This window comes from Lepidochelys olivacea (assembly GCF_965140295.1).
Source record: "Lepidochelys olivacea isolate rLepOli2 genome assembly, chromosome: 27".
NCBI lineage: Eukaryota > Metazoa > Chordata > Testudines > Cheloniidae > Lepidochelys > Lepidochelys olivacea.
The window spans coordinates 18,092,182-18,120,127 of record NC_140437.1 but is presented as its reverse complement, the minus strand read 5'-3'; the positions used below and the strand labels follow the sequence as shown (position 1 = coordinate 18,120,127).

The window sequence follows — 27,946 nt, the reverse complement described above, 5'->3', positions numbered from 1 at the left end:
TTGGCACAGAGCCTTACTTCGCAAACTGGCTTTAAAAAAAACATCAGTTTTATTGCCTGGTTGGTCACGAGAGAAAAGTGGTTGAGAGCCAGAAGCAACGGCTGGGGCGAGAGGGGAATCCCCCTTCCCCTGCTGCTACAAGGAAGGGGGGCCATCACCTAAGGGCCAGCAGGGGGAGGGGAGGGATGAGCCCATGGGGGGAAGGGAGTCAGAGACCCCTGCTTGTCCCTCCCCAGGCTGCTGCCCAGCCTTCCCCTCCCAGAACAGGGGCTGCTCCAGGGTTGCCTCTTGCTCTTCAACCCCCTGCCTGGCTTTTGGGGCTGGGGCCCGCTGGGATCATGTCATCTCCCCCTAAGGTACAGTGCGTGTCCGGGGAGGATGGGGCAGAGGACGATCTCGATAAAGAAACCAAGGTGGCTGCTACGGGGGGAGGCTGGGCTGGGCCACGTCCCCCACGCCCCCGAGAGAGGCAGCTCTGCCAGGGCGGGGGAGGAGCGCTGAGCGAGGGGGAGGGGCCCTGCCAGAGCTGGGGACCCCACAGATGCAGCCAACAACGGCAACGCTGCAGCTGGTGCAGAGCAAAGCCCCCGGACGAGCACCCCCCCACACAGGGGCCCACGCACAGAGACCCCAACACAGGGCTGCTCTCCACAGGGCACGCGCCCCGGATCGTCTCCCAGGGACACGGCTGCCGGGCCGGGGCCGTACCACAGCGCAGGGTCACGACTGGCTGTGGGGGATCCACTGAGTGTCCATGGGCCGCCGGAGAAGCTCTTCCACGTGTCGCGCGACGTCCATTGTATCGTCCAGGTCGAACTCGCCCTCGGGATCCAGGACGGAGTCGGAGCTGAGAGAGAGAGAGAGACCTACATAAGAGCAGCCAGGCTGGGTCAGACCAAAGGTCCATCGAGCCCAACATCCTGTCTTCCGATGGTGGCCAATGCCAGGTGCCCCAGAGGGAATGAACAGAACAGGGAATCATCATGTGATCCATCCCCCGGCACCCGTTCCCAGCTTCTGGCAAACCGACGCTAGGGAAAACAATGAAGCGTCCTTGTGACGCCTTAGAGACTAACAAATTTATTTGGACATAAGCTTTCGTGGGCTAACACCCACTTCATCAGATGCATGGAGTAGAAAATACAGGAGCAGGTATAAATACATGAAAAGATGTCACAGATGTGACTTGCCTTACCAAGTGTGAGGTTAGTCTAGGGACACCATTCCTGCCCATCCTGGCTAATAGCCATTGATGGACCTGTCTCCCCTGCATCTATCTAGCTCCCTTTTGAACCCCGTTATAGTCTTGGCCTTCACAACACCCTCTGGCAAGGAGTGCCAGAGGCTGACAGTGCGTTGAGTGAAAAAATACTTTCTTGTGTTTGTGTTAAACCTGCTACCTATGAATTTCATTGGGTGGCCCCTTGTTCTTGTGTTATGAGAAGAAGTAACTAACACTTCCTCATTTACTTTCTCCACACCAGTCATGATTTTATAGACCTCTACCATGTCTCCCCTTGGACTTTTCAGCTTGGAAAAGAGACGACACAGTCTTATTAATCTCTCCTCATACAGAAGCCATTCCCTACCCCTCATCATTTTTGCTGCCCTTTTCTGAACATTTCAAATTCCAATAGATCTTTTTTGAGATGGGGCGACCACATCTGCATGCAGTATTCAAGATGTGGGCGTACCATGGATTTATATAGAGGGAATATGATATTTTCTGTCCTATTAGCTATCTCTTTCTTAATGATTCCCAACATTCCGTTTGCTTTTTTGTCTGCCGCTGCACATTGAGTGGATGGTTTCAGAGAACTATCCATAATGACTCTAAGATCTCTTTCTTGAGTGGGAACAGCTAATTCAGATCCCATCATTGTCTAGGTATAGTTGGGATGATGTTTTCCAATGTGCATCACTTTGCATTTATCAACATTAAATTTCATCTGCCATTTTGTGGCCCAGTCACCCAGTTTTGAGAGATCCTTTTGTAGCTCTTCACAGTCTGCCTGGGACTTAACTATCTTAAGTAGTTCTCTATCATCTGCAAATTTTGCCTCTTCATTGTTTACCCCCTTTTCCAGATCATTTATGAATATGTTAAATAGGACTTGGCCCAGTACAGATTCCTAGGGGACACCACTATTTACCTCTCTCCATTCTGAAAACTGACCATTTATAACTACCCTTGGTTTCCTATCTTTTAACCAGTTACCAATCCATGAGAGGGCCTTCCCTCTTATCCCATGACTGCTTATTTTGCTTAAGAGCCTTTGATGAGGGACCTTGTCAAAGGCTTTCTGAAAATTTAAATACACTATATCCACTGGATCTCCTTTGTCCCCATGCTTGTTGACCCCCTCAAAGAATTCTAGTAGATTGGTTAAAAGAAAAGGAGTACTTGTGGCACCTTAGAGACTAACCAATTTATTTGAGCATAAGCTTTCGTGAGCTACAGCTCACTTCATCGGATGCATACTGTGGAAACTGCAGAAGACTTTATATACACAGAGACCATGAAACAATACCTCCTCCCACCCCACTCTCCTGCTGGTAATAGCTTATCTAAAGTGAACACTCTCCTTACAATGTGTATGATAATCAAGTTGGGCCATTTAGTAAAGAACAAAATTGTCAGACACATAGATGAACATAATTTGTTGGGAAATAGTCAACATGGTTTTTGTAAAGGGAAATCATGCCTCGCCAATTTGCCCGGTACTGAAGTGAGGCTTACTAGCCTGTAGTTGCCAGGGTCTCCTCTGGAGCCCTTTTCAAAAATTGGCATCACATTAGCTATCCTCCAGTCATTTGGTACCGAAACTGATTTAAATGATAGGTTACAGACTATAGTTAGTAGTCCTGCAATTTCACATTTGAGTTCCTTCAGAACTCTTGGGTGAAAACCATTGAGTCCTGGAGACTTATTACTGTTTAGTTTATCTATTTGTTCCAAAACCTCCTCTAATGACACCTCAATCTGGGACAGTTCCTCAGATCTGTCACCTAAAAATGGCTCAGATTTGGGAATCTCCCTCGCCTCCTCAACAGCGAAGACCGATGCAAAGAATTCATTTAGTTTCTCCGCAATGTCCTTATCATCTTTGAGTGCTCCTTTAGCACCTCGATCATCCAGACAGAAACAGAGCGAGGCATCCCAGAATAGGCACGCCGGGGGGCCGGGAGCAGCATGCGCCAGCTAAACATGCCCCTAGCACGGGGGAACCCCTCGCCTCCGGAACACGGCTCAGGCCTGGGGAAGGAGCAGCACCTACTTCTGCGGGTAGACGTTGTAATGCGGCTGGGAGCACACGGCCGGCGACGGTGCCTGATCCATGTAGGTGACCGTTCCGGCGGCGGGATCCCCGGAGGCGCTGGCAAACCTGGAACAGATGAGGGACCGGTGCGTCAGCTGGGCTGGGGGCACCAACAAGGGAGTAGCGGCCCGATGATGGGGAAAAAAGCAGGGGGGGGCCCTGAACATCAAGGGGCTGGCCTAATGCACAGAGTGAGAAGGAGGGAGCACAAGGCAGAACTGAGGGAGCTGCTAAAAGCAGTAAGGGAGCCTGCCCCCCGGCTGAAATTCGAGCAGCGGGGGGCAGAGATGCTGGGGGCCTTGGTGTCACACTGTAGGGCCGGCTCCAGGGCAGGCTCAGCCCTCTCCCTGGGGCCCAGCCTGGCTGGAGTGACAGCTCAGGTCCTCCTGGCCCCAGCCCTGGCTCTAGCTCCCTTTCGTAATTATGGTGCTGCTGCCAGGGGTTCCGTTTGGGCCAGGCTGGGGGGGGGTGCCCGTGGTGCCTTACGCCCCCCGCCATGGCCTGCATTCACACATGGGGGGCCTGTGGCCAAGGGGCCAGCAGACCCGGTTTGGCACCTGAGCCGAGCCGAGCCATGCTTGGTGTCAGTGTCACGGAGAGTGGGGGAGTCCAGGCCCTGCCCCCCTCTTCCTGGGATTCACTGAGACTCTCAGCCAGCCAGTAAAACAGAAGGTTTATTGGACAACAGGAACACAGCCCCCAACAGAGCTTGTGGGTACAACCAGGACCCCTCAATCACGTCCTTCTGGGGGAGCAGGGAGCTTAGACCCCAGCCCTGGGGTTCCCTGTGTTCCTCCACCCAGCCCCAAACTGAAACTAAACCCTCCCAGCAGGTTCCCTGCTGCAGTCTCCATCCACATTCCTGGGCACAGGTGTCACCTCCCCCTCCCCCTCCTGGCTCAGGTGACAGGCTCTCAGGTCTCCCATCCCCAGGGCACATTCCCGGGTCAACACTCCCCCCTCCCTGCTGAGTCATAGAATCATAGACTCATAGAATATCAGGGTTGGAAGGGACCTCAGGAGGTCATCTAGTCCAACCCCCTGCTCAAAAGCAGGACCAATCCCCAATTAAATCATCCCAGCCAGGGCTTTGTCAAGCCTGACCTTAACATCCTCACATCGTCACAGTCAGTCCCTCGCTCGCAGCCGGGAACAGACTTTAACCCAGTGCAGAGCGGGCTCAAAAGGCAGTGAGCCTCCCCCTGGTTGAGTCCCACTGGGAGCTACTTGCTGGCACTTCACCCAAAAGGCCGGGCCAGGTCTGCAGGGAACTGGGCCTTGGCTGGCCGGACTCGCCGAGGGCACAGCCTGGCTTGCTGGAGGGGGAGAAGCCCAGAAACATAGAATATCAGGGTTGGAAGGGACCCCAGAAGGTCATCTAGTCCAACCCCCTGCTCAAAGCAGGACCAATTCCCAGTTAAATCATCCCAGCCAGGGCTTTGTCAAGCCTGACCTTAAAAACCTCTAAGGAAGGAGATTCTACCACCTCCCTAGGTAACGCATTCCAGTGTTTCACCACCCTCTTAGTGAAAAAGTTTTTCCTAATATCCAATCTAAACCTCCCCCACTGCAACTTGAGACCATTACTCCTCGTTCTGTCATCTGCTACCATTGAGAACAGTCTAGAGCCATCCTCTTTGGAACCCCCTTTCAGGTAGTTGAAAGCAGCTATCAAATCCCTCCTCATTCTTCTCTTCTGCAGGCTAAACAATCCCAGCTCCCTCAGCCTCTCCTCATAAGTCATGTGTTCCAGTCCCCTAATCATTTTTGTTGCCCTTCGCTGGACTCTCTCCAATTTATCCACATCCTTCTTGAAGTGTGGGGCCCAAAACTGGACAAGACAAGAGCCATGCCGGCGGGGAAGTACTTACTCTGGCACCACCTGTTTGATCTGGGGCTTCACGTAGCCATCCACGGCTTTGCCTGCAGTGGGAGGAAAGAGCCGTGAGCCCAGCAGTCCGAACGCTGGGTGTTGGCGAGAACCCTGCCCCTGCAACCCAGCGCTGCCCCGTCACCCGCAAGCTCCTGCTGCAGCCTGCTGGTGTAAGCGCACGCACGGCCCGGCTGCTGTCCCGCGCGTCCTGTCAGGCTGTAGGAACCTGCCTTCCCCCCACCCACGCCGCAGAACACCCGGGCCAGGCCGAGCCCCGCCAGCAGCCGAGGGGGCCAGGTCTCGGCAGAGCCCCTCAGCCAGCGCGCGCCGCGTCGGGCGGACCTGCTGCAGCGGCTCCGCTCGCCGAGAGACTCACAGAGAACCGGCGTGTAGTACTTGGAGAAGACCTCGTCCTTGGGCCGGTCGGGGAACACGTAGTTGAGGTAACTGAGGTCACCAAGGCGGTCGGCCAGCGAGCGGATGGAGAAGTCTCTGGTCGTGAAGGGTTTCAGGTTCCACAGGTTGCGGTCGGCTACAGGAGAAAGGTGGCAGCGTGAGCCGGCCCGCGAAGGGCCAGGCATGGCAGGCAAAGGAGCCGAGAGCAAACCTGGCCTTGCGCTCAGGTGCCCTGATCCCAGGTGGGCCGGGCAGGGGACTGGGCTGTCCTTCCCCGCCAGCCATGCTGGCTGGAGGTCACCGCCATGTCTCTGTCCCCTTGTGCCGGCCGGCAGGGCGGACTGAGATGCCCCCGTTCCGTCAGCTTTTCCCCACCAGACTCCCGATGGAACCATGGGGTGCCCCAGCGGCCAGAGGAGCGGCAAAGCCAGCCCAGCCCTGGCCCCAGCCCACCCTGACTCACGCGAGTCAAACTTCCAGGCGATGGTGATGCCCCCGATCTCGGAGTCGCTGAACCGCAGCAGGAAGGTCCCGTCCGGCTTGTTGATCAGCAGGTCGTGCGCTTGCTGCTTGTTGACGAAGCCCAGGATGGCCCTGGAGCACAGAGAAGGGGGTGAAGGGCTGGCAGTCGGGGGGGCTGTGCCGTGCCGGCCGTTATGGGAAGGAGGCTCTCACCCGTCGTTCCAGTGAGGCTTCTGATGCTTCTTCAGCACCTCCATGACCCCGTCGAACCACTGCCAGAAGGTGTAATTCCAGCCGGGTAAGTTCTCCTGGGGGAAGACCAATGCGGTGATGGCCAGGCCTGCGGGTCGTGCCACAGGGCTCACTCCCGGCCCATGGGGCTGCAGGCAATCCATGGCAGTGCTGGAGCAGCCTGGACTGCACATAGCAAACCCCAGCAGAACACAGCGCTCCCCAGCCCCGCACTGACAAGTCTCCCCCGGGGCGGGTCAGAGAACAAATCACTTGGGAGGATGTCTGGCCGGGGCTGCGGGAGGGACAGCGCTCGAGGGGGCAGGCAGGACGGCACTCGGGGGGCGGGAGGGATGTCTGGCCGGGGCTGCGGGAGGGATGGCGCTCGAGGGGAGTGTGTGTGGGGGGCAACACTTGAGGGGAGCGGGAGGGACGGTGCTCAGCGGGGCCGGGGAGGCCGAGGTAAGAATTTCAGCAGTCGAAGGACATTAATGGGTCAGGCCACCCTGGGTCTCCTGCTGCCCCACAACCCTCCCCATGCTGCTGTCACCAAGTCGCCCCGCGAGCCGGTGCCCCCCGCCCCCCGGCGGTGTGGCACGGCTCACCCTGTTGAACTGGGACCAGGAGACGGACATGGCGCTGTACTCCTCCAGCTGGCCACTGCTGCTGGTGAAGAGCTTCTGGGCCAGGAAGAGCAAGTTCTCCTTCGTCAGCCCCCGGCTGCTCTGCACCTCGGCCTTGAACTTCATGTTGAGCGCCTCGCACAGCTGGGGCCACAGCACCTTGTCGGGCACGGCGAATGGCACCCGGCCCTGCGGGAGGGGGCAGCGCGGGAGCCTGCGGTCAGGGGGGCTCCAGCCGCACCCGGGCAGGGAACCCAGCGGGGAGAGCTCCGGCCCCAGGAGCCAGCAGCATCCATGTACTATCCCAGTGCCCCCCTCCTGTGGCACTCACCCCCTGCGCCCCCCTCCAGGGTCCCCCTCCCCCTGCCCCTGTGCCGCCAACTCCCAGAGCTCCCCTCCTCCTCCTCAGACCTCCTGTCCCCCTCCCCCTAACCCTCACCCCCCTGCGCCCCCGACCCCCACTCCCAGAGCTCCCCTCGCCCGCCCCGTGTGCCTCCCTCCCCCAGAACTCCTGGTGCAGAGGCCAGCGGAGGGCAGGAATGGGAGACTGCCCAGGCGAGAACAGAGAGGGCTGCAGGAGGGGCCAGGTGCGGGGGGCCCAGACCAAAGGACCTGATGATGTGGGGGGCCCAAGGGCAATGCACATCTGGGGCCCCAAGTGAAGCGGGGCAGGCCCCCCGGGTGTGGGACTCTGCCCCCCGGCGGCGCTGGCTGCTCACCGGCTCGGCGAAGGCGTTATCCCAGAGCACGGTGGCCGTGGCGTTGTTGTCCTGGCTCCCGTGCACGATCACCACCACGGGCAGGGACAGCGTCTGTGGGAACCGGCAGGGCCGGGCTGAGTGTGGGGCAGGGGTGGGGGCTGGACCCAGCTCCGGTTCCTGCCCTTCCCCCACCTGCCGCTGGGCAACTCTCAATCAGACCAAGCCCCCCCCCATGCTTCTCGCCTCCATGCCCACCCACGGACCCTGCGCCCCCCGGGGCTGCCCCAGCTCGTGACCGAGGCTCAGGAATTCCTGTGTCCCTCCCTCAACCCGGAGGGACCGTCCTGGGGACGGGCGACACGGCCAAGCCTGACACCAGCCCCAGAAGGGCTCCTGGAGCCCCCAGCGCCGGGCAGGGCCCTGGGCAGCGGTGCTGGCTTTACCTTGACCTGGAAGACCAGCTCGTTGCCGCCGACGCTGAACTGCGACTCGAAGAGGATGGTGAACTTCTCCTCGGTCACCGACTCGGCGCCACGCCGATCCGAGCGCTTGATGCGCTTCAGGGACTGCGGGAGGCAGGGGAGAGCGTGAGAGGCGGGTGGGGGCAGGGGGCAGGGGGCAGGGGCGATGCCTGCGGCCCGGCTCTCACCATGTTCCTGAAGTGGGCGCTCAGGGTGCCCGTGGCTTGGTGGTACTCCATCACGCAGCAGTTGTTCAGGATCTCCCCACTGCTCTCGCTGCAACGGGAAAGGCAGGTGAGGGGGGCCAGGCACTGGGCCAGCTCCGACGGCCGGGGGGATGGCGGCGGGACTGGGCGGTGCCAACAGTCACCATGGGGGGCAGCTCGGGGACTCCACTGGGGGTGCTGGGAAAGGGGCCAGTCGCCAGCCCCACAGGCGTGCGGCTGACCCTCCCTCCACTCAGCGATACCCCGGGGGTCAGAGCGGGCCACGCGCTGGGCTGGGCTCTCTCCGGGGGATCCAGGCTACGTGAGCAATGGGACGCAGAGACAACAAGGGACCAGCCCCACAGGGTCCTGCCAGAGCCCCCCAGTTACCCCACCCAGTTACCCTGGGACTCAACAGGAGCCGCGTGGCTCAGCAGGGCCAGCTCGGGGGTCCCCCAGGACCTGCCCCGGGCGAGTGGCGGGGGGGCATTACTTGCGGGTGCTTTCGTTCTTCAGCAGGGCCTTGGCTTGCTGCTCGCTGATGATGGTGGCCTTCACCTGGGGCGGGTTCATGTGCACATTCAGCTTCCCCCCCACCAGCAGCCGCACCGTGGCCGCGAACTTGGTCTGCGTCTTCAGCACCTGGGGGGGCTGCTTCTCGATGATGAAGGTGCTGGGGGGAGGAGCCAGCATCATGGGGCCTGCGGCTGCGAGATGGGCCCCGGGGCCGGAGCTACAACCTCCAGGTGCGGGGAGGGGTGACGAGACCACCACATCCCCACCCTGGCTCACAGCACCTGCGCCCAGATCCCCCCTCCACGCCCCCGAGCCAGGGCCCCCCCCACCCAGAGCGCTTGCCCCACGAGCCCCTTTCTCTCGCCACCCGCCTGCAGTGCCAGCGGCCCCCCCGCCCCAGCCGGCCCAGGGCCCCGCGCAGCCCAGGTCCTGCCTGGTCGGGTCAGAGTCTGAGCCTGTTCCCAACCGTGCCCTGAGCTCAGCCTCAGCCCCGCCAGCCCGTGTGGGGCAGATGGCCCAGCCCAGCTCTGTCCCTGAGCCCGTGTGAGGCAGACGGGCCCAGACCCAGCCTGGCTCTGCCAGCCCGTGTGGGGCAGTCAGACACGGCCCAGCTCTGCCCCCTGCATTATTACCTGGTCACCAGGGCGGAGATGATGTCTGTGATGGTGCCATTGAGCTCAGCCAGCATCTCCTCTACGGGCCCCGGGATGGGCAGCTGCTGGCACAGGTGCTCAGCCCGACGGATCTGCTGCCGGTTCTGCCAGATGATCTCGGCCAGCTTCTCACACCTGGGGCGAGGGGCCCCCGGGCCAGGTCAGCCCTCTGGCAAGGCCCAGGGACATCACAGAGCCCCAGGCCGTGGCGTCCCGTGTCTGCTGGTCATGGGGCTCCCTGTCTGTGCCTCCCCCATGGACACCCCCCACGGACACCCTCCAGGCCGCGGTGTCCAGGCCGAGCCAGGCCAACACAGGCTGGAGCGGTCCGGCCTTAGCCTAGCCATGTGGGGAGCTCAGCCGCCCCAGGAATCCAGTCCCACATCCCTCGCGATGGGGGCAGGTGACCCCTGGTGCCCTGGACTAACAACGCCAGCGAGGGCAGTGTCACCCATCAGGGTCACCCCCGGGGCTGCCTCTTGCGACCCAGGGCAGCACGGTGACTCCCCCGGATTCCCTGCTGCCGGCGGCACCGTTCGCTGGTTTCCCAGCCAGCCGCCATGGGGCCAAGCGGCAGCTCCCAGGTGCCCAGTCCCCATTTCCCACAGGCCCGCGAGCCCCGTTCCCGGCAGCGCTGGGAGGGGGGACGCACCAGGACTGCAGCACGTCCAGGGTGCCCTCGGGTGGGCCGCCGTTCCCCGCCAGCTGCTGCCGCCGCTTCCACTGAATCAGCTCGTCATCCAGGATGGTCGTCTGTTGCTTGCGCAGCAGCTGCAGGGTTTTCTGGTGCTTCTCTGCCAGCTCCTGCGAGGGGACGGGCTGTTAGCGGGGAACGGGGGCGTCACCGCCCCCTGCTGGCACCAGGGCAGGGAGTGGGGGCCCCCGGGTCGGCACTCACCACTCGGTACTGCTGTAGTGTCTGGGCCTCCCGGTGCAGCCAGGCCTCCAGCGACGCCTTCTTCTGCTGCAGCGTCGTCTCGCGGGACATGCGCTCCTGGGGGCCCAGCTGGGAGAGCTGGGAGAACTGGGCTGGGGAGGAGGCCAAGAGCATTAGGCCTGAGCCCCGCCTGCCCCGGGGGCTCCCGACCCTCGGTGGCATCCCCAGAACCCCTGCGCCAGGCCTGCCCCTGGGGTGAGGGGAGACTCGCTCCCCGGGCCCCACGGAGCCGGTGGGGCGGTGCTGAGCTGGGGACTCCCATGGGACTGCGAGGGGAGGGGAACCGTCCTGGGAGTGCTCAGATACCTGCAGCCTCCTCATGGGGGTGCGGTGGGCAGGTGGGTGAGATGATGCCCCCGCAGATGCTATGGCAGAGTCTCCCCCGCGCCAGCTGCAGCCCCCACCGGACCCAGCCGGAGCCCAGGGCCTGGCGCCCCCTTGGCAGCTGGGACGGGGCAAGTGCTTCGGCACGTTTGCTGGCACGGGCTGGTGTCTCCCCAAGGACGGGATCTCAGGGCAGGTCCCTGCCCCCAGCAGTCCAACCCCACGGCCCCTCCCTCTCCCCATGGCTCGAGCGCCCCCCATCCCCCCACCTTGGAGGCGCATGTTCTCCTGGTACTGGATGATGAAATACTCCTGCGTCTGCTGCAGCTTCTTCAGCTCGTTCTCTGTGTCCTGGGTGACGAGGCGCAGCTCCTCGAAGGTCTGGTTGATCTGCAGGTGCTTCTGGGACATGGCGTCCGCCAGGCTGCTGGCCGGGGAAGGGCTCTGCAGAGAGAGGGCGCCAGGTCAGTGCTGTGCCCCCCACGCCTGGGGCAGGGAGAGGCCGGGCTGCAGGGGCTGCCATGGGGGGCAGCGACGGGCCCCACAGCACGGAGGCCGAGGCTCACGCCATGGGGCAGTGGCTGGAGCCACGTGCACAGGGTGGGGTGCGGGGCCCCAGGGTGATCCCAGCAGAGTCAGCGCCGGGGCTGGGCTGGGGCAGTGTCCCTGGGGCCCCAGAAAGACGGGGAGAGAGACAAGGCCCCCCTGCCTGGCTACTCACGTTCGTGGCCTCCCGAACCAGCCGCTGCTCATGGTACAGGATGTGGCGGATGCAGCGCACCAGCTCCATGGGGCACCGGTCGTACGTGTTCTGCAGCAGGGAAAGCAAAGGCCCTGAGCCAGGCGCAGAGCAGGGCTAGTCAGGGGCTCTCACCGGCCCAGGCTGGGGGAAAAGGGGTGCCATGGGCACTAGGCGGGGGGGCTGCTCCTGCCCTAACCTACCTTGCCAGCATCCCTGCTCCCAGGCCACGTGGGGGAGGATGGGGGTCACCCCAGCCAGCCTGTGCCAGGACGGCAGCTCCCCTTGGCCAGACGAGGAGCCTGCGGGGGACGGAAGCGGCTGGGGGGGCTGCGACATGCCAGGTGACGGAGGGGCTCAGCGATGCGCTGGTCCCACGCGGTGAGGAGAGGGGAGCGACGGGCACCAGGCACCTGCCATCACACACTCTGCCGCTGTCCCAGACTCTTGCTACGCGCCAGGCTTGGCCAGCCCACTGGGGAGCGCCCAGTGGGAGTGACCGGCCCCTGGCAGGACACGAGGGGAAAGGCCGCCCCATTGCGGCTCTGGGCACTGACCTGCAGCTGAGTGGCATAGTGCCCCAGCTTGATCTTCAGCAAGAACCCGTCCTCGCCCACTTGGTGATCTGCCTTCTTCTGCAGCTCCTGGATCAGCCCCTCCAGCAGTTGGGTGGCTTTAAGGTTCTCCTGGGGGTTATCGAGGTCGATGGAGTCCCTGGCACAGAGAGAGACAGGGGGTGGGCGGAGGGCCCAACTCGGCACAGGGACTGCATCTGCTGCGGGAACTCAGCCCCCCACAACTGAGGCCCCCCTGCGTCCATCCCTCAGCCAACTGGGATGATCCAGCCAACCCACCACACAAAGCCCAGAGCGAATGGGAGCAAAGCCCCATCCCAAGCCCTCCCCCCAGACCTGCACCTGCCCCCTATGCCTTCCCCTCTTCCCCCACTGTCACGGTGTCCCTGGGCGATGCTCTGGAACTGCTCCCCATGAAGCCAGGCAGGACTCTGGGGAAGTCTCCTCCCTGGGAGCAGCCTGTCTGCAGGACACCCAGCTCACACGGCTTCCACCTTCCTGGGTCTGACCTCGGAGCTTTCAGCATCCTCTGCCCCTCCGTGCACTTCCCACAGCGAGTCCACCCAGGTGGGGTCCTGGGGAAGCCAGAGGGTCCTGCACCCCAACTCTGCAGTCAGACATGACTCTCAGCCAGCCAGTACAACAGAAGGTTTATTAGATGACAGGAACATGGTCTAAACCAGAGCTCGTAGGTGCAGAGAACAGGACCCCTCAGCTGGGTCCATTTTGGGGGTCAGTGAGCCAAACAACCCCGTCTGCACTTCACTCCTCGTCCCCAGCCAGCCCAAACTGAAACTCCCTCCAACCCCCCTCCTCTGGGCTTTGTCCCTTTCCCAGGCCAGGAGGTCACCTGATTCCTTTGCCATCAGTTGCCAGGAAGCAGGGTGTTGGCCATTCTCTGTGTCCAGACTCCTGCACACACCTGCCCTCTAGGGCTCTGCAATGACCATACACCCTTATCCCACCCCCTAGAGACTTAAGAACTGCTTAGGGGAAACTGAGGCACCCCTACAATATTCAGAGGAAACATTAAGAACAGTCCCACTTCTTCACATCTCTTTCCCCTTCAAGACCAAACTGAGTGGGGTCACTTTTGCCAGTGACCTGGGGAAGTTCAAAGCCACCAGCGTTCCCATGGATGCCCCAGCATCTCTCCCGTTCCTTGGTGGGAGTTACACCAAGCCCTTCCAGTTTCATGCCCTCCCTTAGGTCGGAGGTGGTCGATAGGACTCGCATACCGCATGTGGGAAGGTTTATGCGGCCCGTGCCCTTTTGCCACCCCAAAACCCCCGGGGGTCAAACTGGGATCGGGTCTTCTCCCAGCGCTCCAGTCTGGAGGGCTGCAATTCGCACTCTCTTGGTTAAGAGGCCCCATCTTGACCTGGGCCACATACTGTTCACTTACAGAACTAGCATGGAGACATTCCTTTCTCAACAACCTTGTCTCCCCAACAAGCTGGCCAGACACAGCCACTTGGTCATAGGACTGTTTAACTTTCTTAACAGCTTTCATTTCATCTGAGACCTTCTCAAAGCTATCCACACTGGATCTTTCAACAGGAAAGTCAGTGGATCCATTCACAACAGAAAATTTCTGGCTGTTAGGAACTGAAACTTTCTTGATTAAATCACTTTCACACCCTTCAGTTGCAGTAAACTGCTTGGAAAGACTCCATGAGGATTCCTTTCCCTAGGGCTTCTCTATGCAACAATTCACCCTACACAGAAATTCTGCCTTTACCCTCTTCACCGAGGGCTTGCTCTAGAGGAACACTTTCCTGAGCAACAACAGACTCTTTCTGGGTCTCCCTTACATCCAGAATTACCTCTGGCCCATCCAGTGGATTCCTACACAATCCCCTTTCAGGCAAACTCACAGACTTCCTAGATAAAAGGTCAGAAGCATTCTCCTTCTCTTTGCCACACACAAGTTCAGGAATCTTTTCCTTCTTGCTACAGGTTTCCACACCCTCAGTAGGTAACACAATCACATCACCTTCATGCTCTCCTTGTGCCCTGGCTAGGATCTCACCCTGATTAGACAGAGTTGCTCCACCCTTTCCCAACAACACCCTAGCAACAGGCAAAATACAAGCACCAGAATTGTCTGGTCTCTGGGATTTTGCATAGACACTAACTGGATGCGAACTAGTTACAGGGCCATTCTCCCAAGCAGACACAAACTTAGGACCCTTCGCTTCCTGGGCTTTAGCTGAATCCAGAACCAGCTCTGAGACAACTGCACGACCCTCAGCCATCACAGGCTGAAAGGTCCCTTCTCTCTGCTCCACAGACAAAGAAGAGCCGGACACACTTTCTCCTTTCCCAGACACACAGCTTGGGATCTCATTCCCCTGGTCCCAGCACACAAGGCTGGTCACAGACAACTGCTTGGAGATCAGGGTAGTTCCCTCCATAGGCAAGTCAATACCCCTGACAGACACAGGCACGTTTCCTTCACTGTCACAATTCTCCACCCAGCTAACAGGTAAGGTCCAGGGACACTCATCTTCCACTCTCCTCGCCTTCCCACCCTGCTGACTAGACACAGCCATCAGATCACAAGGCTGCCTAGGCTCATCCAGACTTTCCTTACCCAGTGCCTTGCCACTCCCCACAGATCCCCTGCCCGGCCTGTGTCTCCCCCCACTCAGCTGGGGTCTCAGCTCCCACTGTGCTCAGCGCTGCCCTTCCTGTCCCAGTGGGGGTAGGCAGTGACCTCGCTACTTTCCTCACTGCATCAGAGCCAGCCTGAGCCCCCTCTCCGGTGTGTAAGGGGGGCGGGGAGCATCTCTCTGTCCCACCCAGCCCCAGGGGGCTGGTTACAGGCAGGCAGGTATCCTGAGCCTAACAGCTCCTCCCCGCTGCCAGCCAGGTCATCTGCATTTTCACTGACCATTTCCCTCTCCACCGATTGGTTCCCTGGATTCAAATTCAAACCCTTGGCAGGTTTCAGAGTAACAGCCGTGTTAGTCTGTATTCGCAAAAAGAAAAGGAGGACTTGCTCTAATAAATGGCATCTGAGGAAGTGAGCTGTAGCTCACGAAAGCTCATGCTCTAATAAATTGGTTAGTCTCTAAGGTGCCACAAGTCCTCCTTTTCTTTTTGCAAACCCTTGGCAGTTACTGGAGCAGGGCCTGGATCCTGTCCAAAGAGACACAGTCACCCCACAACAGGGTCTCGCAGCTGATAACCTGAAGAACCCCAACAACCAGCCAGCCCCACCCCTCCTGGGTCTGCACAGGGATCTGGGCCATAGGCAGGGCGAGGGGCTTCGTCCCTGGGACCCTCACCCAGCTCACACAGCCCCTCAGCCTCTGAGACTGCTGTGATGAAGCGGGACTGTTCTTAATGTTTCCTCTGAATATTGTGGGGGTGCCTCAGTTTCCCCTATGCAGTTCTTAAGTATCTAGGTGGTAGGGTAAGGGTGTATGATGGTTGCAGAGCCCTAGAGGGCAGGTGTGTGCAGGGGTCTGGACACAGAGAATGGCCGACACCCTGTTTCCTGGCAACTGATGGCTGGGCCCTTTCCCCCTGCAAGGTGAAAGCGAAAGGGCTGGAGAACAAAGGAATCAGGTGACCTCCTGGCCCAGGAAAGGGACAAAGTCCAGAGGAGGTGGGGCTGGAGGGAGTTTCAGTTTGGGGCTGGCTGGGACATGGAGTGAAGTGCAGACGTGGTTGTCTGGCTCACTGCCCCCCAAAATGGACCCAGCTGCGGGGTCCCGTTCTCTGCACCTGCAAGCTCTGTGTTAGACCATGTTCCTGTCATCTAATAAACCTTCTGTTTTACTGGCTGGCTGAGAGTCACGTCTGACTGCGAAGATGGGGTGCAGGACCCTCTGTCTTCCCCAGGATGCCGCCTGGGCGGACTCGCTGTGGGAAGCGCACGGAGGGGCAGAGGATGCTAAATGCTCCGAGGTCAGACCCAGGAAGGTGGAAGCTGGGTGAGCTTCTTGCCCTGGAGACAGGCTGCTCCCAGAGAGGAGACTTCCCCAGAGTCCTGCCTGGCTTCATAGGGAGCAGTTCCAGAGCATCGCCCAGGGACTCCGTGACAACTGGTGGCAGCGGTGGGATGTACTGCACCCCATGGATGGCACTTCCTGCAGTAAGTGACTGGGGAGCAGTAAAATAAAGGGGGATTGATGGGGACTAGGCGTGCTGAAGGCTCAGAGAGGAGCGGTTTCGGGGGGCGGTTAACCCCTGGGAGTGTGTGACCAGCAAGAAGGACTGTGCAGTAATGGGGTCCCCCTGGGGACTGCTATGAGCAGTTTCAGGGGCGGAGTTGCCTGCGGCTTGGCTCTGGGAGAGAGAAGGATTTTTGCAGTAACAGGGTTCCCCTGGGGATTGCAGCGAGCGGTCCAAGGGGTGGTCTGCCGCTCGACCTTGGCAAAGAGGTGGTGACCTCGAGAAGGGCTGGCACACTAGGGGTTCTCCCTGGAAACTGTGGGGAGCTGAGAGCACACAGGCCTGTGAGTCCACAACAACTTGGGAACAGCGGAGTGGTGGCCTATCACCATCTCCTTAAGAAGGACATTGTAACCCTGTGCAGAAAGAGAGGGTTGCACATTGGGAAGTTCACCAAAACACAGTTCATCCTACAGCTGGAGGGGGATGACCGCTCTAAGGAACAGATTCCTGACCCCAAATGGGGCTATAGCAGGATCTGGGAGCAGCTGGAGTAGGAGCCAGGCACTCCCAAGACTCCTGTCCCCGACCAGACGAGGGTCTTCACACTCGGGTTCCCCATCCGGGGATCGGAGACGGACGGGATTGAAGCTGAGTCCGAGAGAGCAAGAGGACTGTGAGAGACAGCGAGAGCCCGAGAAAGAGCTGCAGAAGCAGCAGCAGCATGAACTGGCGGTGGGGGAGCGGAGAGGCCTAGGGGACCTCCCCGGGGTGAGTGGGGATAGACCCCGGGGGGCCAGTTCCGCAGGGAACCTCGAGACTAAATTGCTGCCCCTGGTTGGGGGTGGGGGGATGTGGATGCCACCTCACTGCCTTTGAGCAGGCTGGCGATTTGAACCAGGGGGACCCTGCGGAAAAGCCCCGGTGTCTAGCTCCCTTGCTGGGTCCCAAGGCCATAGACTCCATCAGCCAGATGGGTGGGGAAGTGGACAAGCTCCCACTCCTGACCCCAACCTATATGTCTGTGTGGAGTTTCCTTGGGCCAGGCCCCTCGGACCCCCAGTGGGAGCAGAAGGTGACGGTCAATGGGGAGACATTCCTGGGGTGGCGAGATCCTGGGACGGAGAGAACTGTTGTCAGGCCCTGGGTGGTGCAGCCTCAGATGCTGAGGGGCTGTGTGAGCTGGGTAAGGGTCCCAGGGACGAAGCCCCTCGCCCTGCCTATGGCCCAGATCCCTGTGCAGACCCAGGAGGGGTCAGGCTGGCTGGTCGTTGGGGTTCTCCAGGACACCAGCTGCAAAACCCTGTTGTGGGGTGACTGTGTCTCTTTGGGACAGGATCCAGGCCCTGCTCCGGTAACTGCTAAGGGTTTGAATTTGAATCCAGGAAAACAATCGGCAGAGAGGGAAATGGTCAGTGAAAATGCAGATGACCTGGCTGGCAGCAGGGAGGAGCTGCTAGGGCTTAGGCTACCTGCCTGCCTGTAACCAGTCCCCTGGGGCTGGGTGGGACAGAGAGATGCTCCCTGCCCCTTTGCACACCGGAGAGGGGGCTCAGGCTGGCTCTGATGCAGTGAGGAAAGCAGCGAGCTTGCTGCCTACCCCCACTGGGACAGGAAGGGCAGCGCTGAGCACAGTGGGAGCTGAGACCCCAGCTGAGTGGGGGGAGACACAGGCAGGGCAGGGGATCTGTGGGGAGTGGCAAGGTGCTTGGTAAGGAAAGTTTGGATGAGCCTTGGCAGCCTAGTGAGCTGATGGCTTTGTCTAGTCAGCAGGGTGGGAAGGCGAGGAGAGTGGAAGATGAGTGTCCCTGGACCTTACCTGTTACCTGGGTGGAGAATTGTGACAGTGAAGAAAATGTGCCTGTGTCTGTCAAGGGTATTGACTTACTGTGACGAAGTGGGCCTGTTCTTAATGTTTCCTCTGAATACTGTAGGGGTGCCTCAGTTTCCCCTATGCATTTCTTAAGTCTCTAGGGGGTGGGATAAGGGGGTGTAATTGTTGCAGAGCAAAGGGCCAGGGTACATAAATGGCCGACACTCTGTCTCCTGGCAACTGATGGCCTGGGCCCTTCCCCCTGCAAGGTGAGAGCTAAAGGGTTGGAGAACAAAGGAATCAGGTGACCTCCTGGCCCGGGAAAGGGACAAAGCCCAGAGGAGATGGGGCTGGAGGGAGTTTCAGTTTGGGGCTGGCTGGGGACATGGAGTGAAGTACAGATGTGGTTGTCTGGCTCACTGACCCCCAAAATGGACCCAGCTGAGGGGTCCTGTTCTCTGCACCTACAAGCTCTGGTTTAGACCATGTTCCTGTCGTCTAATAAACCTTCTGTTTCCCCGGCTGGCTGAGAGTCCCGTCTGACTGCAGAGTTGGGGTGCAGAACCCTCTGGCTTCCCCACCATGCCAGTGCCCCCTCCACTATATGGGGCATACACAGAGGGACCTGCTGAGTGTTCACAGGGCTGTCCCCTCAGCTGCTGACTCCTTGCTGCTGTGCGGGCTGAGTGAAGTTGCGAGCCCCGCCCTGATGCCTTTCTGCCAACTCTGACGGGGGAGGCACTGAGGCTGCATCCAGGTTCCCTGCCGCAGTGGGCAGCTCCCCTCGTGCAGGATCCCTCACCAGGCAGCTTCAAGTGGCGTCTACAGAGGTAGAAAGGCTGATGAGGTAGCAAGGCTGATGCATGGCACTGGGCAAAAGGCTTTACAAATGATGACTGGTTAATGTAACCCACGTGCCTACAAAAGGGTAAACTGAGGCACAGCAAACCAGCAATGGGCCCCAGATCTGTGCTCAGACCGCTAGGCTGTGCTGCCTGTCTCTGTCACAGCCAAAAGCAGCATTTACCTTTTTTAATTGATAAAACAGAGATTGGCCAACAGTGGGGTAGGGGTGGGAAGCGTTTGATAGAGGACACACGCCCCAGCCTGGGGACAGAGCCGGGATGCAGCGTTCATGCGGCAGTACCATTCTAGACCCCTCGTACTGCAGGGGGAAGAGGAAAGGGGAGTTAGGTGAACCTTCTGCAAGCAGCAATGAGCACCGTCAGCAGCCGGCCCCCAGCTCCACCATGCAGCCCCTGGAGGAAGAATTTCACTGGCACGGTGACAATGGCATGGAGCGGGGCGGGCTCACCTACCATGCTTGGCTCTCGATCCACTGCGAGAGGTAATGCCGCACCTCGATGGGGAAGTGCTGGCCGTACAGCGCCTGCATCTGGCGCAGGGCCTCTCCCTGCAGCTGCTGGGCCTGGATCCACAGGGCCATCGGTCAGAACCTGGGGAAGGCACACGACAGTTACCCAGGAAGGTTCTTCCCCCACTCGAGAGGATTTGCACGCTCAGTGGTCATTGTCTCTCTGGGCTGCGTGCCCGCAGAAAAAGAAACTTGTCTGCCTCCCTCACACCCTTTCCTGTCTAGTCAAAGGCAGGTCTCACAGCTGCTCCCTCAGCAGTGGGGCACAGGATCCGATCTGTGCCCCGAAGGGGATGTGAAGAAGGGGAGGGGACAAAAGCACTAGCAGAGGGAACCTGGAGCCAGAGGCTGCAGCAGGAGCTGCCCACCAGCCTGGACCTCAATGACTGGAAAAGCCACCAACTGTCACCACCCCAAAGGGAAAGATGCTGCTCCAGGCAGACGGGTGCGACAGGGTGAGCCGAAGCCAACGGCAGGAGCAACTTCGATATCTAATGAGCTCAGGTCTAGCTCTTCCAAGGAACTCACAATTTCTGGGGCCCGCTTGGAGGCCCCTAGCAGGGCCTGGCTCTCCAGAGGGCAGGGGCTGAGCAGTCCCTAAAGAGTCTCTCAGACAGGCCCCCCAAGTTCCCAGCCGTCTCTGAGCATCGAGCTCTCCCAGACAAGAGCCAGGTTCTGACCCGGAGGAGTGGTGGTGAAAACGAAGCGGGTAAACTCCTAAACTCAACGCCCCGGTCCCCAGGTGAGAAGTGAGCAAACACCATTTGCTCACACTCCTCCTCCACCACACCCTGACGCCGGCAGGAACTCGGTGCCGCATAGCAGCCTGCGAGGTATCTCCTGGCTGAGACGGATGCTGCTTTCAGGAACCCAGGGGCGTCCGAGGTACCGGTGTCCCGGCGCGCACCCACGTGGGTTTGACTTCACGTACAGGAGCCAGCCCCACGCACAAAGCTTAGCACGTGGGTCACTGCTTGCCTTACCCTGGATCCTTATGCGGAAGCCAAGAGGGAGTTTCTCTCAGTCCCAGAGGGATTCAGCTAGCTCGAGCCTCACCCACCCCACACTGCATGAATCCCCTCCCCCTGCTGTGAGGGAAACCCGGACAGAACATCCCCCTGAGCACTGTCATGCAGGAGCTGGCCCTGGACCCTCAGGCATGGCCCAGTCCCAGGTCAAGCTAGACCAAGGGAATTCTGGGAAATGTAGTTCCTAGGGGAGGGTCATGGGAATTGTAGGCTAATGCAAGGCATGCTGGGAGGACTTGCCCGGGTATATAAGGTGCGGGATGCTCAAGGGCAAGGCAGCTGCAGCTCAGGAGAGTGAGTGGGTGGAGGGGCAGCAGGGTGGCTGCAGGAAAGGGCTGGTGCTGCCACCTGCACTTCTGTGGGGGTCCTAGCCAAGGGAAGCCCCTTCCCCCGTCAAGATGGGGGTGACTGAAGAGTGCCAGGAACGAGGCTGAAGGAGCATTTGGGGAGGTTTAGTTCCCCTGGCAGGGGGAGGCCCTTCTACCAGAAGGGGAGCCGCAGCCCCCAGGAGATGGGCAGCCTGGGGGGCACCCAGCCCTGCTCCAGCGGGGGGCCGGAGGCCCAGCTGCATCCACCAGCCAGCCCCAGGTATGTTCCAGTGCGCTTGCGGCGGGCTCGGGAGCATGCTAGACAAGGGGCTCCGGGTGCACGGCGGCTTCGGCCTCCCCACAGCAAATGCTCTGTGCTACCCCTTGGGGCCCGGCTGTACCTGGGGTCCCTGACGTGGCTGCTTTGTCTATGGCAGATGGGGGCCCAGGTGTCTGAATGGCGTAATCCAGCAAGTAAAGGGAGTGGCCCGTTTTGGGGGGCAGGGGAGGCATTACCTGCCTTGGTATAAAGGGAGAGCTCGCTAGTAGCCGGCACCCTCAGCCCCTCATCCACACACTTCGCTTCGCAACCCCTCCCTTGGCATGCTTCCTGCGGCCGCCACTGCGGGAGCTGGGGCAGTAACGGGTGAGTCCAGCACGCAGCCTCCCTCTTGTTGCTGAGCTACTGCCCTGACGAGGGCTCGTCTGCGATGGACACTCGCACCAGGTGTGACTTGGCCTCATTCAGGTAGGCCAGCGCCGAGCTCTGCGGATGCTCATTCTCCGCGACGAGCCGCTTTGTCTAGGTTCACCCAGGTCTGTGAGACAAGGCTTAAGCTAAATGTCCACACAGGGGTTGTACCAGGTCCTCTAAATTCACACCACCGGCTACACCTGGGCAACTAGCCGTGGCCCCTGCAGCCAGCCTGCCCCACCGTGCTCCTGGCAGTGCTGCCAGCCCAGGTCAGGAGCCGAGCTAGGGCCAGGGGACATGTGACTGTCGCACCCTTGTCCAGGGCACAGCCCACGCTGGCTCCTTTAGCAGATGCTGTTTCCTAGTGCAGTTGCCAGGACTTGCCTTCCCTGGCATCTGCTGAGAATGAGCCGCCTCTGGCTGTGGGTCTCCTGTAGACACGCTGCGTTCCCAGGGCTGCTAGATCTGGGGCTGTTTGCTTCATCCCCTCCCCCCGGGGCTGCAGAACACACTCGTGTGACTCCTGCATCTCCCTGAGCCCCCGTCCTCACCATCCCTGCCCCATCGGCGCCTGATCTCCCAGGCCTGTCTAGCCTGCGGTTCCGACTGCCCGTTAGCTCAGGCGAAGCCCCCATGATCAGGCAGGCAGGTTACCCGGAGTTACAGCGGGTCCAGCCAAACACCTGCTGGCCGTGCCGCACAGGGCTGGCTCCCTGCCAGCTGGGCTCAGGTGGAGACAGTGCTAAATTCAGATCCAAGGACCCTGGGAGTGGCATTAATGTCAAGACTGGACCCCTGCCCTGCACAACCACGATTGCTCCAGCTCTCCTGCCCAGGGAGCTGCCGTCTTTGCTTACCAGGCATTAACCAGACATGGTTAAATCAGAGCTCCTCTCATTCTTGCTTCACACCCCGCAACCCCACACACACAGACAACCCTATCTACAGCTCCCCTTGTGGTCTTCCAGGTAGCAAGACTTTGATCAGCCAACACAGGGGCGTGGGCAGCTGTGCCCTCTGCCCAGGGAACCTGTGAGAGACCGGGGGTGGGGATCATGGAATCATAGAATATCAGGGTGGGAAGGGACCTCAGGAGGTCATCTAGTCCAACCCCCTGCTCAAAGCAGGACCGATCCCCAACTAAATCATCCCAGACAGGGCTTTGTCAAGCCTGACCTTAAAAACTTCTAGGGAAGGAGATTCCACCACCTCCCTAGGTAACGCATTCCAGTGTTTCACCACCCTCCTAGTGAAAATTTTTCCTAATATCCAACCTAAATCTCCCCCACTGTAATTTGAGACCATTACTCCTTGTTCTGTCAAGGAGTTGGGTTGCAGAAAGAGATTCTGCACAGAATGTCCCTCGTAAGCCGTCCGTGCCAGCATCTCTCCAATGCCTAGGAGCCTTTTACTAGTTGGGCAGCAAACTCTCTCCTTCCAGCACAGAGCAGCGGCCCTGGCGACAAATCTCTCTTGGCCCCGGGTCAGAAGCTGATGGTCCCTTCCCCAAGTGCCGGGGATACTCACGGCAGGAACAGATGTTCTCCGCGCTCTGCCCTGCCCCATGCACTGCCCTGGCAGCGCCTTGCCAGCCACCTGGGCACCCTGACCCTGGGCACCGAGGGGGATCCTGCCTCTTGGCGAAGGGGTCGCGCCCGCAGGGACAGCCTAGCGTGGCAGCCCAGCGCAGCCGCTCCTCAGGCTGCCTGCTACAGGAAGGAGTGAAGAGCAACTGTTTCCTTCCAAAATGTCAGCTGCCTCTCGCAGACCAAACAGCAAGCGCTGGGCTCCTGGCAGCTTCCTCCCCGCCGCGAGTGCGCAGATCCAGCCACGCTCACTGGGAGCGCCAGCTCCAGGCCGCGTGGGGCCGGCAGCGCACAAGTGTCAGAGGGTCACATTACATCTGTGCTCCTTGCCCAAGAGTTATTTATAGTTTTACTGTCTGGGAGGACGGAACAAAAGGAAACCAGCTGGAAAATGGCGCTTTTGGCTAATCCTGATTTAGAGTTCTGGCTTTAATGTGAACGGGATGTGACGTGGGCTCAGCCGTGTGTGGCATTGAGATCCCCACGTCCTCTCCGTCGGCCCGTGCCTCACAATCGCAGGCTGAGTAACTGCAATCCCCCTGCCAGCAGGGTCCGTTCTCCCCCTCTGACGGAGGGAGATGGAGGCAGGCACTAAGTGACTTGCCCAAGGCTGTGGAACAAATCTGTGTTGGAGGCAGGAGTGGAACCCAGAAGCTCTGGGCTCCCAGCCCTTTGCCCGCAATGATGGGTACTCTACACACCTGCTGGAGGGGAGACTTACCTACACTCGCTCTGAGAGCTAGCATGCTAAGAACAGCTGCGCAGCACACACCAGCCGCCCACGCAGGCGGCAAGGGACTGTACTCCGGGCAGGCAGCGTGCCCATCCCGCTGAGGCTACCCTGCTGTCTGCAGCATGCTGGCTCAATCTGCATGAGTGGGAGTATGTCCACCCGAGCTGGAAATCTGCTCCAGCTGGGATGTGCACGAAGGCAAGAGAGGCGCCTGCAGATGTCCATGGGGCTGGAGGGAGGGGCTCATACCTGGAAGCTCCTGGGTCTGTGGTAAGGAGCTGTAACTCCCCTGAAGCGAGGTGGGGTAGAGACCGCATGCCCCTTCCAACCCCAGTAGCTGCCTGTCTCATGAAGATGGCACAGTCATGGGCGTTCCCCCAAGTGGGATGGGTTCTCTCCACCTTTAGGAGCGGCTTGGTCTCTAAAGCACCCAGCCAGCCAGGGGCCTGCCTGAAGGAGGGAGTTGCAGGGATCTCTGTCCCCACACACAGCACACGCTGTCCTGCGAAGCAGCGCCAGGGAGCAAGCCAGCCAGCCCAGAGCAAGGAGCAGGCAGCCTTGGGCTGGGTCTCTGCTGCTTAGCAGTCTGTTGCAGCTAGAAAAGTAGGTCACTAGAGCAGACTTCCCCCTTCCCGAGGGGCGGGAGCTGCCCTGGTGGGCACCCCTCTGCAGCAGACCCCCAGCAGCAGGGAGAGACACGGCGCCAGCTGCCCAGCAAGGAAGGGGCTGGTCAGAGAGCGTGAATCAAAATCCCCTGCGGATTAGGGATTTCCAAATACAGCTAAGCTGCTCAGATGCTCACGTGAGAGCTGTGCCTCGGAGGGCAGACCCCTGGGGATAAAAGGAAAAGCCGCAAGATCAATTGAAGTGCTGCCTAGCTAGCACGGGGCAGTCGACGCCTCCCAGAAATACGCAGGGTCGCCACTGGCCACCGCAAATAGATGCAGCAGCTACACAGCCAGGCCTGAGGAGCACCCTTCATTTTAACCAGGGGCTGTCTCAGCAATTGCTTCTGCCTGCAGGTCCCAAGCAGCTGCCCCCAGTGCTGAGCTATGGGCAGAGGGAGGGGCATGGGCCACCCAGGGAGGGGGAGACTTCAGCTTCTGTTTACTTCAATTACTGACTTTCCTTTCCTTTTTAAAGTGCTTGGAGCCCACAGCAGAAGGCTGTTACACAGGGAGCAGGCAAGCAGCAGGGGGCTAGGTCAGTACAGGTATGGAGGAAAAGGAGTCGTGTTTGGGAACGAGGAGTCAGGGCACCTGGGTTTTCTTCCTGGCTCTGCCTTGGACATTAATGGGCAAGTTACTTGGCCTCTCTGCCTCAGTTTATCCCGAGGACTTGTCTGGCGCACTGCAATGCTAGGAGGCTTTAGTAACTGCTTCCTGAGATCCTGGGGTAAAAGTTGCTTATGGTATGGCTGCAAGTCACTTGCAAACAAGATTTGGGGCCAGGTCTCTGGCATGTGTCACAGGAGGTCAGACTAGAGGATCACAATGGCCCCTCCTGGCCGAGGAACCTAGGAAAAGATTGATAGATCCAAAATAGGGAGTAACGGAATTTCTGTCCTGTGACCATCTGCAAGTTTCTGCTACATTCACCCCTGCAGAGTGTACCAGGGACCAGCCCCACTCCCCATCCACCCTTGACTACTGCAGAGGGTTATAAAACTCTCAGGAAGAATTCCAAGAAAGTTTCTTTTCCTCACACAACTCTGTTCCAAACACAGCGTGAGCCACTGCAATCTACTCTGGGAAAGGCACAATCTTGGCTTCTCTGCAACATTCGATTTATCTTCCCTTCCAGTTACAGAAGGCTCCCTTCGCTTGCTGATCTCTTCGGTGAGAAAGCTGGAAAGCTTTGCCCACCACTACTCTGCAGGATGGCAATCTGTGGCCCATCCGGGTAATCTGCTGGCGGCCCTCTAGACAGTTGGTTTACATTGACCATCCACAGGCATGGCCGCCCGCAGCTCCCAGTGGCCACGATTCACTGCTCCCAGCCGATGGGAGCTGTGGGAAGCAGCGCTGGCTGCAGGTTGCCCACCACTGCCACAGAGCAACCAACATAGGATTGGGCCAATTTCCCAAGCTGGGAAGTTGCCTCGCATTCCCGTCTGGGAGGCCAGCACTGTGTGCTGTTGCTACAGGCTAATTCTGCTCCGGGCTGGCTTCCCTCACCCCCCCCCCCCCCAGCCCCCTTATGAAGAGAAGGGGAAGGGTGGGCAGGTTTCTAGACGCTTGATCCATGCACCTCTCTGCACAGGAACAGCACGTCTCCTTGGACTCTTGGGAGAAGGACGGGCTGCTCCAGGGGGTTCCTATCTCTCCTGGGGCAGGAGCTGTGGGAAGAAGATGCATGGAGTCTTCCGAGGAGGAAGAAGAAGAACTGCCAGGGGCTCGGCTGGGGTATCGCAGCAGTTCCTAGAGCCCATGTGCAGGAGCAGCTCTGCAGGCAGTAATCCGGCTGGGAGGATGCGATCGGGCAGTTTAGCAAGCCCTGGGGAAGCCTAATCTCTGCTATTAACGCCAGCACCCCCGTCGTGGCTAAACCCAGATGTGGATTAGACAGGCCTTGGTGGCGCTTTAATAACGGCCCCTGCAGCGCCTGGGGCCACGAGGCCCAATTCCCCTTGCTCTGGGGTGCGACAGGGTCTTGACCAGCTGGAGCCAGTGAGGCACAAAGCAGGGACCCACCAGTGTCTGATGAGGAATCTGATGAGGAATCTGATGAGGTTCAATAAGGATAAGTGCAGGGTCCTGCACTTAGGACGGAAGAACCCAATGCACAGCTACAGACTAGGGACCGAATGGCTAGGCAGCAGTTCTGCAGAAAAGGACCTAGGGGTGACAGTGGACGAGAAGCTGGATATGAGTCAGCAGTGTGCCCTTGTTGCCAAGAAGGCCAATGGCATTTTGGGATGTATAAGTAGGGGCATAGCGAGCAGATCGAGGGACGTGATCGTTCCCCTCTATTCGACATTGGTGAGGCCTCATCTGGAGTACTGTGTCCAGTTTTGGGCCCCACACTTCAAGAAGGATGTGGATAAATTGGAGAGAGTCCAGCGAAGGGCAACAAAAGTGATTAGGGGACTGGAACACATGAGTTATGAGGAGAGGCTGAGGGAGCTGGGATTGTTTAGCCTGCAGAAGAGAAGAATGAGGGGGGATTTGATAGCTGCTTTCAACTACCTGAAAGGGGGTTCCAAAGAGGATGGCTCTAGACTGTTCTCAATGGTAGCAGATGACAGAACGAGGAGTAATGGTCTCAAGTTGCAGTGGGGGAGGTTTAGATTGGATATTAGGAAAAACTTTTTCACTAAGAGGGTGGTGAAACACTGGAATGCGTTACCTAGGGAGGTGGTAGAATCTCCTTCCTTAGAGGTTTTTAAGGTCAGGCTTGACAAAGCCCTGGCTGGGATGATTTAACTGGGAATTGGTCCTGCTTTGAGCAGGGGGTTGGACTAGATGACCTTCTGGGGTCCCTTCCAACCCTGATATTCTATGATTCTATTCTATGAGTGTACAGGCTCTGACACAGCCCAGGGGCTTTCCCTGCTCAGACAGGATTCCCCAGGGCAGGTACTCGGAGCTGGGCAACGCCTCGGCTCAGCCAGCTCCATCCCATCCAGCCACTTCCCTTCTCTCAATGGCCTTGAGGAGCAGTCGCCTCATGGGGCGAGCAGGGGAGTTGGCAGGTCTGGATTCTCTAGTGCATCGCCCAGTCCTGGAGCAGAGAACCCAGGTCCTGCTCCTCGGCACAAATCTCCTGCACCTTTCCTAAATCAAACAGGGTTAGGTACTCAGCCCCTGGCAGGGTAGGGACCTGTAGCAGCCTAGTCCAGCAATTCACGTTAATGGTAGCTTCTGCTCACTGGCTGCACTCTGCCTTGCCATCTGACACGCTGGTAGGGAGCAGTACCATGTTACTGGACTTACCTGCCAACTAGAAGTAGGAGCAACTCTGCCACTGAGCCATGTCCTGCCAAGACTTCATGTTTGGCTCAGGCTGTCCCTGGCATAGGCAGGATGTCTGCCTTAACCAGGGCTGCTCATTGCACCGCAGATCCCGCGTGTGCCCTGGAACACAGCACTAGGGTAAGATCCCAGACTCACAAACCAATGCCAGTTGGGGACTCAGGTTGCAAATTCCTTCTCAAGAATATTCCCACGCTCAGTGAACATCAGCTTGGATGTAGGCGTCTGTTTATTTTACAAGCTGTGATTTCTGGCTCCGCTCCTGTCAGGGATTGTACAGATAACGAAGATAG

At 59.3% G+C, this 27,946-nt stretch overlaps 1 protein-coding gene across 6 annotated transcripts; it reads right to left on the bottom strand.

Annotated features, from left to right (window-relative positions):
• Positions 1-30: 30 nt before the first annotated feature.
• LOC311513751 (signal transducer and activator of transcription 5B-like) lies at positions 31-27,764 on the bottom strand. 6 transcript variants are annotated; one of them, XM_084615817.1, is made up of 19 exons: positions 27,615-27,764; positions 19,275-19,412; positions 12,000-12,156; positions 11,425-11,514; positions 10,973-11,147; positions 10,341-10,471; positions 10,095-10,246; positions 9,422-9,577; positions 8,767-8,946; positions 8,256-8,343; positions 8,050-8,172; positions 7,625-7,717; positions 6,888-7,094; positions 6,265-6,359; positions 6,053-6,183; positions 5,570-5,725; positions 5,192-5,243; positions 3,279-3,386; positions 31-847 (listed from the first exon to the last, which is right to left on the bottom strand). In XM_084615817.1, the coding sequence occupies exons 2-19, from the start codon at positions 19,400-19,402 to the stop codon at positions 721-723; spliced, it is 2,349 nt and encodes a 782-aa protein (XP_084471943.1). In that variant the 5' UTR covers positions 19,403-19,412; positions 27,615-27,764; the 3' UTR covers positions 31-720. The 6 variants fall into 6 exon arrangements, 5 of the variants coding, with proteins under 5 accessions (XP_084471943.1, XP_084471944.1, XP_084471942.1 ...); XM_084615818.1 differs by lacking the exon at positions 27,615-27,764 and adding an exon at positions 23,929-24,128; XM_084615816.1 differs by lacking the exon at positions 27,615-27,764 and adding an exon at positions 22,888-23,150.
• Positions 27,765-27,946: the final 182 nt, after the last annotated feature.

What these genes read in the sequence shown, in the direction of transcription:
- LOC311513751 (XM_084615817.1), bottom strand. Translation starts at nt 19,402, where the DNA reads ATGGCCCTGTGGATCCAGGCCCAGCAGCTGCAGGGAGAGGCCCTGCGC. An exon ending in CGCCTGGAAGTTTGACTCGC is followed by an intron (nt 5,726 to 6,052) that starts GTGAGTCAGGGT and finishes TTTCTCCTGTAG; the next exon opens with CCGACCGCAACCTGTGGAAC. An exon ending in GTACTACACGCCGGTTCTCT is followed by an intron (nt 5,244 to 5,569) that starts GTGAGTCTCTCG and finishes CTCCCACTGCAG; the next exon opens with GCAAAGCCGTGGATGGCTAC.